This window comes from Oncorhynchus tshawytscha, linkage group LG14 (genome assembly GCF_018296145.1).
Source record: "Oncorhynchus tshawytscha isolate Ot180627B linkage group LG14, Otsh_v2.0, whole genome shotgun sequence".
Lineage (NCBI taxonomy): Eukaryota > Metazoa > Chordata > Actinopteri > Salmoniformes > Salmonidae > Oncorhynchus > Oncorhynchus tshawytscha.
This window is the reverse complement of record NC_056442.1, coordinates 50,875,769-50,887,886: the sequence shown is the minus strand read 5'-3', so window position 1 is coordinate 50,887,886 and position 12,118 is coordinate 50,875,769. Positions and strand designations below refer to the sequence as shown.

General features: G+C 42.1%; 1 protein-coding gene across 1 annotated transcript; it reads right to left on the bottom strand.

The window, feature by feature from the left end:
• Positions 1-3,075: 3,075 nt before the first annotated feature.
• Positions 3,076-8,695, bottom strand: LOC112267476 (P2Y purinoceptor 2). Its single transcript, XM_024445723.2, has 3 exons — positions 8,448-8,695; positions 3,996-4,865; positions 3,076-3,522 (listed from the first exon to the last, which is right to left on the bottom strand). The coding sequence occupies exons 2-3, from the start codon at positions 4,845-4,847 to the stop codon at positions 3,295-3,297; spliced, it is 1,080 nt and encodes a 359-aa protein (XP_024301491.2). The 5' UTR covers positions 4,848-4,865; positions 8,448-8,695; the 3' UTR covers positions 3,076-3,294.
• Between the last annotated feature and the right edge of the window lie 3,423 nt (positions 8,696-12,118).

Below are 12,118 nucleotides of genomic sequence, written 5' to 3'. Positions count from 1 at the left end.
TAGAGGGACGGCCAGGTCTTGGTAGATTTGCAGTGGTCTGATACTCCTTCCATTTCAATATTATCGCTTGCACAGTGCTCCTTGGGATGTTTAAAGCTTGGGAAATCTTTTTGTATACAAATCCGACTTTAAACTTCTTCACAACAGTATCTCGGACCTGCCTGGTGTGTTCCTTGTTCTTCATGATGCTCTCTGCGCTTTTAACGGACCTCTGAGACTATCACAGTGCAGGTGCATTTATACGGAGACTTGATTACACACAGGTGGATTGTATTTATCATCATTAGTCATTTAGGTCAACATTGGATCATTCAGAGATCCTCACTGAACTTCTGGAGAGAGTTTGCTGCACTGAAAGTAAAGGGGCTGAATAATTTTGCACGCCCAATTTTTCAGTTTGATTTGTTAAAAAAGTTTGAAATATCCAATAAATGTCGTTCCACTTCATGATTGTGTCCCACTTGTTGTTGATTCTTCACAAAAAAATACAGTTTTATATCTTTATGTTTGAAGCCTGAAATGTGGCAAAAGGTCGCAAAGTTCAAGGGGGCTCGAATACTTTCGCAAGGCACTGTAAAGGTGAAATAATAAATAAATAAATCTCTGCATGTGTATTTCCCACCGTGAGGCATGGGGTGGGTGTTATGGTGTGAGGGTGCTTTGCTGGTGTGACTGTCTGTGATTTATTTAGAATTTAAGGCTCACCTGCATGGCTACCACAGAATTCTGCAGCAATACTCCATCCCATCTGGTTTGGGCTTAGTGGGACAATAATTAGTTTTTCAACAGGACAATGACCCAACACACCTCGAGGCTGGGCAAGGGCTATTTTATCAAGAAGGAGAGCGATGGTGTGCTGCATTAGATGACCTGGACTCCACAATCCCCCGACCTCAACCCAATTGAGATGGTTTGGGATGAGTCGGACCGAAGGAAAGGAAGGAAAGAAGAAGGAAGAAGAAGGAAGAGAAGAAGAAGGAAAAAGCAGCCAGCATGTGCTCAGCATATGTGGGAACTCCTTCAAGGCTGTTGGAAAAGCATTCCAGGTGAAGCTGGTTGAGAGAATGCCAAGTGTGCAAAGCTGTCATCAAGTCAAAGGGTTGCTATTTGAAGAATCTCAAATATAAAATATGTTTTTTTGGTTACAACACTTTGTTGGTTACAACATGATTACATATGTGTTATTTCATAGTTTTGATGTATTCACTATTATTCTACAAAGTAGAAAATAGTAAAAACAAAGAAAAACGCTTGAATGAGTAGGTGTTCTTAAACATTTGACCAGTAGAGTATATGGCGACTAGTGTCAAAAATAAGGGCTTAAATACATGTCCAAAAAAACACATACAAACACATGTTTCCTGATCTTATATCGTTCAGATATGAAAGACACATCAGAACAAACTTCCTTTAGGTTTTTTGTGGGGGACTCTGTTGTCATGAATCTGTTATTTAATGCATTTCTATTTTTTGATAGTTCAAGGGGTCTTACAATTCAAAATCAAAAAGCTAAATGATCCTTAAAAAATGCACCCCTCCTTCTCCCTCCGGCTTAGACAGGGCTTAGACTCTTAGGGGTTAAGCATGAGTTTTTTTCTTAGTAATTTGTAGTTGTGCCAGCTAGCAGTGAGCCTGTGTTGCTTCTATAAAGCTCTCTGTCTGGATTATATCCAGCTCCATCTGTGAGTCTTTGGGATGTTAATTCATGACTTTCCAGACACACCCAAAAACCTGCCCAAGTCATGCCTGGAGCTGAACAACTTTCTCTGAATGCTCTTACGAGGAGGTCCTCTTAAGACTGATTTACAGTCTGTGTGTGGTGTATGTAATCCTGAAGAAAGGTTTGTTAGATACACTACAATCAGCGGCCCCTAAATATATATTTACTGTTTATTGTGATTACAGTATCACTAACGTCCCTGACATGTTATAACAGCATCTATTCTCTCTACACCCTCAGCGTCAACCAATGTATTTCTTCCTGTCTTTAGCTTCCTTAGCTAAGTCAGATGTCAATCAATGAGTTACTGTATTCCCCTCTCACTTTCAATGAGTTACTGTATTCCCCTCTCACTTTCAATGAGTTACTGTATTCCCCTCTCACTTTCAATGAGTTACTGTATTCCCCTCTCACTTTCAATGAGTTACTGTATTCCCCTCTCACTTTCAATGAGTTACTGTATTCCCCTCTCACTTTCAATGAGTTACTGTATTCCCCTCTCACAATCAATGAGTTACTGTATTCCCCTCTCACTTTCAATGAGTTACTGTATTCCCCTCTCACTTTCAATGTGTTACTGTATTCCCCTCTCACTTTCAATGAGTTACTGTATTCCCCTCTCACTTTCAATGAGTTACTGTATTCCCCTCTCACAATCAATGAGTTACTGTATTCCCCTCTCACTTTCAATGAGTTACTGTATTCACCTCTCACAATCAATGAGTTACTGTATTCCCCTCTCATTTTCAATGAGTTACTGTATTCCCCTCTCACTTTCAATGAGTTACTGTATTCCCCTCTCACTTTCAATGAGTTACTGTATTCCCCTCTCACAATCAATGAGTTACTGTATTCCCCTCTCACAATCAATGAGTTACTGTATTCCCCTCTCACTTTCAATGAGTTACTGTATTCCCCTCTCACAATCAATGAGTTACTGTATTCCCCTCTCACTTTCAATGAGTTACTGTATTCCCCTCTCACAATCAATGAGTTACTGTATTCCCCTCTCACTTTCAATGAGTTACTGTATTCCCCTCTCACAATCAATGAGTTACTGTATTCCCCTCTCACTTTCAATGAGTTACTGTATTCCCCTCTCACTTTCAATGAGTTACTGTATTCCCATCTCACAATCAATGAGTTACTGTATTCCCTCTCACTTTCAATGAGTTACTGTATTCCCCTCTCACTTTCAATGAGTTACTGTATTCCCCTCTCACTTTCAATGAGTTACTGTATTCCCCTCTCACAATCAATGAGTTACTGTATTCCCCTCTCACAATCAATGAGTTACTGTATTCCCCTCTCACTTTCAATGAGTTACTGTATTCCCCTCTCACTTTCAATGAGTTACTGTATTCCCCTCTCACTTTCAAGTAAGACATCTGGTATTTCTATTGTATGTTGTAATCTCCCAGTATTTACCAGTCAGGGAAAGAACATTCAATAAAATATCATGACATACATTCTCCTTCAAACAGGCTAATAATATGGGCTAAATAATATTCAGTTTAGAGGAACCAGTCATCCTTCCAGTGTGTTTGTCCAATAGAGTTCACTCGGTTCCATAGCTATTCAGTACATAGATTGACTCTCCTGACAGTCAGAGCTGCTTCGAAAGGGCCGCCATCACGCTTCCTGGTTTCCTTGGCGATGCTCGGATTTTTGTTGCCGAGGTTACTACGGAAACCTTGCCCAGCCATGAAGTAAAGGACAGGATCCACACAGCTGTTGGCGCTGGCCAGGGGGCGTGTCACCATATAGGCCAGGCTGGACGCCTTCAGCAGCTCACAGCTCACCTGGGGATGAATACAGGAACAAATGATTGAAAGGTAAATGCTGCAGATATCCTCTCGATGTGGCAATGACCTTTATATATCAAGGATAATGACAATATCAACAATCATAATAGCAGTGGTTGAATTGAGCCTGAGCCAGCTGGAGCCAGCCTCCTGCACCTTGGGTGAAAGGTGAATCTACCTGGAGCCAGCCTCCTGCACCTTGGGTGAAAGATGAATCTACCTGGAGCCAGCCTCCTGCACCTTGGGTGAAAGGTGAATCTACCTGGAGCCAGCCTCCTGCACCTTGGGTGAAAGGTGAATCTACCTGGAGCCAGCCTGCACCTTGGGTGAAAGGTGAATCTACCTGGAGCCAGCCTGCACCTTGGGTGAAAGGTGAATCTACCTGGAGCCAGCCTCCTGCACCTTGGGTGAAAGGTGAAGCCAGGCAGAGCCTTTAAAAGCGTAGTTTTCCAGTGGTTGTGGAACTGTACCTGGGAGGGATCCATCTGCTCCAGGTATCTGAGGAAGTAGTACAGACTTCTGGTCAGGTGGAAGGGTAGGAAACACAGCATGAACGCTGCTAACACGATGATTATCATCTTCACAGACTTCTGTTTGGAGCGATGAGGAGCGATCCTCCCAACTCCCCTCGACTGGCTCCCCCCTGCCCCCCAGGTGGGCTCCAGAAGCTTCCTCACCATCAGTCCATAGCACACCATCACCACCATGAAAGGGAAGGCAAACAGCAGCATAGACACCACTAAGCTGTACACCAGGAAGTCATGAAATAACTCTGGACTGGTGGTGTCGAAACACACCCTCTCCGTTCCCTCGTCCCTGGTCCGTGAGAAGTAGAGAACGGGAGCCTGGCACATCAACACACACGCCCACACCGCCACAGACACCAGCCGGGCTCTCCTGGCGCTGACCCAGCTCAGGGACCTAATCGGGTAACACACACCCAGAAAGCGGTGCAGGCTGATGCAGCACAGGAACAGGATGGAACCGTAAAGGTTAGCGTAGAACAGGAAGCGGATGAGTTTGCAGAACGGCTCACTGAAGGGCCAGTCGTTCTCGTCGGCGTAGTAGTAGATTAGGAAGGGTAGAGTGAGGATGTAGAGGGTGTCGCACACTGTCAGGTTGAACATGTACACTGTGGAGGGCTTCCAGAGTTTTGTACGGAACAGGATCACGTACATGGCCGTGAAGTTCAGGGCTAGGCCAATCACGAAGACCAGAGTGTAGCTGACAGGAAGCAGGATGTACTTGAAGTCCTCCTTGAAGCGACAGCGGCAGTTTTGCTCGCTGCTCTCATTGGTTGAGTGGTTGGTGAAGGTAGCCATCTTTGTTCATAAACAGATCTGAGGAAGATACAGAGGTTTACTGATATGCGCACACACACACACACACACACACACACACACACACACACACACACACACACACATAGAAGCTAAAGTGGGATAGTAATGATAAAACTGTATTAGCCAATTGTATAACTCTTCACACTAAGGCTATGGCTAAACACTCCAACACTCCAACACTCCAACATTCTAACACTCCAACACTCCAACACTCTATGACTAAATGTCTCTGTTTACTTGCTTATAAACGCATATGCATGAATGCCGCAGCTGGAATCTGAAGCTCATTTTGGCATAATACCCATAATTCCTTCATATGTGTCTTTCCTAAATGCCAAGATAAGAGAGGGAGGAGTGGAGGAAGAGGGATGTTTTGTCCTTTTCACATGAGGACGAGGAGATAGTGATTGATGTCTGAGCTGTTCCAACAGGTAGTTAGTGATCCATTGAGAAGTTATTGTCCTATTTGGATAGGTCATGGCAACAGGATATGATAACTGGGGAGGATATATTACTGGAAACTTTCAAAAGTTTACCAGTAAACTACCAGAATTGTGGTATCTTTCAAGGATTTTATGTAATCTATCACAATACATCTAGTGGCACCTTTTGGATACTTCAGATTATCACAGGTGTCTAATAGTCTCTGGCCCTCTGTGTGGTCCTATCACATGTACAAAAAATGAAATAAATGAATCAGATGATTAAAAAATAAAATAATTGAATGACAAACCTATAAAACATCATCCTAAATATAAACCATAAATTTAGTGAATACCATTGGTGTTTAATATGAAGGTTTCAGCATGAAATATATTTAAATTCTTTTTTTTTACATACTTATATTTATTTTACTATGTCAATATGTATTTGCTGTCAAACTAGTGTCAATTCTGGGGGGAAAAAGTAACTAATTGGAAGAGTTAATTGAGAATAATGCTATCGTTGATTAGATGCTTTTTTTCATTCATTTGTCAATTATCTCGAACCATCTGGTTTGAACCATATCTACTAGAAACTCATGTACAATATGGACACATAGAAACAAAATTAATATTATGCTGTCTATGAATAATACATTTTTTTAAAGTTATTGAAGTATAAATGACCAAAGTCACAATAGATTTCCATAGATTTTCTGTTAATTACCAAAATTAATTCTGGTAACTTTCATAAATTACGGGTATCTTAGCAACCCTAACGATAATACACAGAGACACACACGACTTGGTACAGCAACCCAATTAGTATGAATATATTGTCATAACATAGAGACACACACGACTTGGTACAGCAACACAATTAGTATGAATATATTGTCATAACATAGAGACACACACGACTTGGTACAGCAACACAATTAGTATGAATATATTGTCATAACATAGAGACACACACGACTTGGTACAGCAACACAATTAGTATGAATATATTGTCATAACATAGAGACACACACGACTTGGTACAGCAACACAATTAGTATGAATATATTCTCATAACATAGAGACACACACGACTTGGTACAGCAACACAATTAGTATGAATATATTGTCATAACATAGAGACACACACGACTTGGTACAGCAACACAATTAGTATGAATATATTGTCATAACATAGAAACACACACGACTTGGTACAGCAACACAATTAGTATGAATATATTGTCATAACATAGAAACACACACGACTTGGTACAGCAACACAATTAGTATGAATGTGGTGTTTCCACTTTGCGATGACGAAGATCTAATCCATGAGATGAAGATGGCAGGTGAGTATTTTACAGTTGCCTCTCATTACTGTAAACGGTTAACTTTTCAACAGCTTTCATATATGGACCTACTGTAAGTATACAACAGACTCATAAACAAACACCCTTACACACACACACACACACACACACACACGCACTCACGCGCGCACATGCACACACACGCACACACACACACACACGCATGCACGCACGCGTGCACACGCACGCACACACACACAAACTCATACACACACACACACAAACACACACACACACACACACACACACACATAAACAAATAGGATCACCTACGGTGACGAGCATACCATGTGTATACAGGCTGCATGTGGATTGAAAGACACAGACACAAGGCTCTGGGGGAAAAGCCTTCTGTATCGACATCTAAAACGTTCTTCAAATGGTTCTGCTATGGGGACAGCAGACGAACCCTTTTAGGTTGTAGTTAGCACGTTTTTTCCCCATAAGAGTATACATTACATCATACGTTTTAACAGATGAGCTGGTTAGCTAACTCAATTCAATTTAAAGGGCTTTATTGGCATGGGAAATATATGTTAACATTGCCAAAGCAAGTGAAGTAGATAATAAACAAAAGTGAAATAAACAATTAAAAAATAAAGGTAAACATCACATTCACAGAAGAATAAAGACATTTGAAATGTCATATTATGTGCAAATATTTAAAGTACAAAAGCGAACATAAATAAGGGTTCTCTCTCTCTCTCTCTCTCAATTCAATTCAATTCAAGGGCTTTATTGGCATGGGAAACATGTGTTAACATTGCCAAAGCAAGTGAGGTAGACAACATACAAAGTGAATATATAAAGTGAAAAACAACAAAAATTAACAGTAAACATTACACATACAGAAGTTTCAAAACAGTAAAGACATTACAAATGTCATATTATATATATATACAGTGTTTTAACAATGTACAAATGGTTAAAGGACACAAGATAAAATAAATAAGCATAAATATGGGTGTATTTACAGTGGTGTTTGTTCTTCACTGGTTGCCCTTTTCTCGTGGCAACAGGTCACAAATCTTGCTGCTGTGATGGCACACTCTCTCTCTCTCTCTTTCTTTCTTTCTCTCCACAGACTCTCTCTCCCTCTCTCTCTCTCTCTCTACAGTCTCTCTCTCTCTCTCTCTCTCTCTCTCTCTAGGAAGGAGTGCCATTTACAAAACACATGCAAGCCTCTCTCTCCCTCTCCCTCTCTCTCTCTCTCTCTCTCCATCTCTCTCTCTCCTCTCTCTCTCTCTCTCTACAGCTCTCTCTCTCTCTCTCTCTCTAGGAAGGAGTGCAGTCTCTCTCTCCTCTCTCTCTCTCTCTACAGTCTCTCTCTCTCTCTCTCTCTCTCTCTCTCTCTCTCTCTCTCTCTCTCTAGGAAGGAGTGCAATTTACAAAACACATGCAAGCCTCTCTCTCTCTCTCTCTCTCTCTCCCATCTCTCTCGCTCTACAGTCTCTCTCTCTCTCTCTCTCTCTCTCTCTCTCTCTCTCTCTCTCTCTCTCTCTCTAGGAAGGAGTGCAATTTACAAAACACATGCAAGCCTCTCTCTCTCTCTCTCTCTCTCCATCTCTCTCGCTCTACAGTCTCTCTCTCTCTCTCTCTCTCTCTCTCTCTCTCTCTCTCTCTCTCTCTCTAGGAAGGAGTGCAATTTACAAAACACATGCAAGCCTCTCTCACTCAACCCCACAGTACAGTAATACCAGAAGGCCCACATCAGAGCTTCTCCTGTCCTGCACCCTCTCAACCCCACAGTACAGTAGTAGCTAATACCAGTTCTAGTTACTCACAGTTAGAAAAGCTGCTCCAGTCTTAAAGGAAAATACTCCAGTTGTGTTCAGCAACTATGTCCAACTTCTGTACTAGACTCTAACAACAACAAAATAATAGATTACTGATGCAATACTTCAGCCAGAGGAGTTTGTGTCTGCCCTGTCACTATCAGCTGGTTATGCCTACTGGTTAGGCCTACTGGTTAGGCCTACTCACGAAGATTCTCCCAGTGCTTCTTCCTCTCAGAGATACACAGAATGCTTTCCACAATGTGTCTCCATGCTCATGTGTGAGTGTGTGTGACTGACAGTCATGTTTGTCACGCTTCAGCCTGCACACACACACAGACAAGGAGACAGGGAGGGACTCATGATCAACATTTACCTACTGTATGTAACAGTTTACCGATGGCCCGGTCTGTCTTCTGGAAAGTACAAGTTGCCCCTTCTGATTCTAGAACTCACTCTGCACTTTGTTTGGTTAATGATCCATGTGAATCTAGCAATTATGACAATTATATGATTTCCTATGATACCCTTTCTTAACCTTTTGTTAGTATATCACCAACAATCAATATTATATTACTTATCTGTACGTCTATAACTAATACAAGTTGATTTATGTGTTTGTCGAGAGTCAATACGAAAGGAAACCCTCTCTGAGCAGATCTCAGCTGTAGATACTGCCTTTGTCTTTCTCTACAGACAGACAGACAGCTCAACAGACAGACAGCTCAACAGACAGACAGCTCAACAGACAGACAGCTCAACATACAGACAGCTCAACAGACAGACAGCTCAACATACAGACAGCTCAACAGACAGACAGCTCAACATACAGACAGCTCAACAGACAGACAGCTCAACATACAGACAGCTCAACAGACAGACAGCTCAACATACAGACAGCTCAACATACAGACAGCTCAACAGACAGACAGCTCAACAGACAGCTTAACATACAGCCAGACAGCTCAACATACAGACAGCTCAACAGACAGACAGCTCAACAGACAGACAGCTCAACAGACAGACAGCTCAACAGACAGACAGCTCAACAGACAGACAGCTCAACATACAGACAGCTCAACAGACAGACAGCTCAACATACAGACAGCTCAACAGACAGACAGCTCAACATACAGACAGCTCAACATACAGACAGCTCAACAGACAGACAGCTCAACAGACAGCTTAACATACAGCCAGACAGCTCAACATACAGACAGCTCAACAGACAGACAGCTCAACAGACAGACAGCTCAACAGACAGACAGCTCAACAGACAGACAGCTCAACAGACAGCTCAACAGACAGACAGCTCAACAGACAGACAGCTCAACAGACAGACAGCTCAACAGACAGCTCAACAAACAGACAGCTCAACAGACAGACAGCTCAACAGACAGCTCAACAGACAGACAGCTCAACAGACTGACAGCTCAACAGACAGACAGCTCAACAGACAGACAGCTCAACATACAGACAGCTCAACAGACTGACAGCTCAACAGACTGACAGCTCAACAGACAGACAGCTCAACAGACAGACAGCTCAACATACAGACAGCTCAACAGACAGCTCACAGCAGCTCAACAGACAGCTCAACAGACAGACAGCTCAACATACAGACAGCTCAACATACAGACAGCTCAACAGACAGACAGCTCAACAGACAGACAGCTCAACAGACAGCTCAACAGACAGACAGCTCAACAGACAGCTCAACAAACAGACAGCTCAACAGACAGACAGCTAAACAGACAGACAACTCAACAGACAGACAGCTCAACAGACAAACAGCTCAACAGACAGCTCAACAGACAGAGCCGTATGAATAATAAACCAATGAGTGAAATTTCACCGGGGTTAAAGAACATCTGTAGCAGTGGCTCTTGAATGGCTGAGGTTTGTATTTGGATTTTGAATCATTTGTTGGTCCCAAAAAGTCCTCACAACTATAGTAAGACATACCTCTGTGTGTGTGTGTGTGCGTGTGGTCAGTTATGACCTACCTGAAGCTTTTTGAGTTATTGTAACACATCAAGTAAATAAAACCAATGTTATAGCCAGGACCCAGTTTCAAGCCAGACCCATCAGATATCAATCACAACCTACAGTAGGCTTCAACCCACAAGGAATCAATCACAACCTACAGTAGGCTGCGACCCACAAGGAATCAATCACAACCTACAGTAGGCTTCGACCCACAAGGAATCAATCACAACCTACAGTAGGCTTCAATCCACAAGGAATCAATCACAACCTACAGTAGGCTTTGATCCACAAGGAATCAATCACAACCTACAGTAGGCTTTAGACCCACAAGGAATCAATCACAACCTACAGTAGGCTTCGACCCACAAGGAATCAATCACAACCTACAGTAGGCTTCGACCCACAAGGAATCAATCACAACCTACAGTAGGCTTTAGACCCACAAGGAATCAATCACAACCTACAGTAGGCAGCGACCCACAAGGAATCAATCACAACCCACCGCTAGGAAAACACTGCTCCATATCACATACACATAACTATTCTCCACATCTGACACACAAGTTAGCCGGGACAGGAACAGGGCAAGCTCACAAATCTCTTTAGGCTTTTATGTGGAAGTAAACTGACAAATAGACAATGACCCAAATGTTGCACCACACACATTACCCACAAACCTTACTGTAATCTACACAGCATACCCATTATACACAAACCTTACTGTAATCTACACTACACACCCATTATACACAAACGTTACTGTAATCTATACTACACACCCATTATACACAAACTTTACTGTAATCTACACTACACACCCATTACACACAAACGTTACTGTAATCTATACTACACACCCATTATACACAAACGTTACTGTAATCTATACTACACACCCATTATACACAAACGTTACTGTAATCTATACTACACACCCATTATACACAAACATTACTGTAATCTACAACACACCCATTATACACAATCGTTACTGTAATCTACACTACACACCCATTATACACAAACATTACTGTAATCTACACTACACACCCATTATACACACACATTACTGTAATCTATACTACACGCCCATTACACACAAACTGTACTGTAATCTATACTACACACCCATTACACACAAACATTACTGTAATCTATACTACACACCCATTATACACAAACTTTACTGTAATCTACACTACACACCCATTACACACAAACGTTACTGTAATCTATACTACACACCCATTATACACAAACGTTACTGTAATCTATACTACACACCCATTATACACAAACGTTACTGTAATCTACACTACACACCCATTATACACAATCGTTACTGTAATCTATACTACACACAAATTATACACAAACGTTACTGTCATCTGTGATCACAGGTATAAACATCAACGCTGAGACTGACCTGATTGACTGGCGAAACGCAGACCCTCCTGGGTAGATATCAAACTGCACCACACCTGAATGCACAGATGATTAAGGAGATCTTAAAGAAGTAGAGTCGGACAGATGGCAGCCATCCCCCCCCCCCCCACCCCCACCCACCCCCACCCCCACCCTCTCTCTGTGGTATAGGGCTTTGTATGGGTGGTGAGAGAGGTGAGAGAAGTGAGAAATGTCTTACCGGTTCCAAAAACACAGTGTATTAATGATTACACGACCTTAAGCAT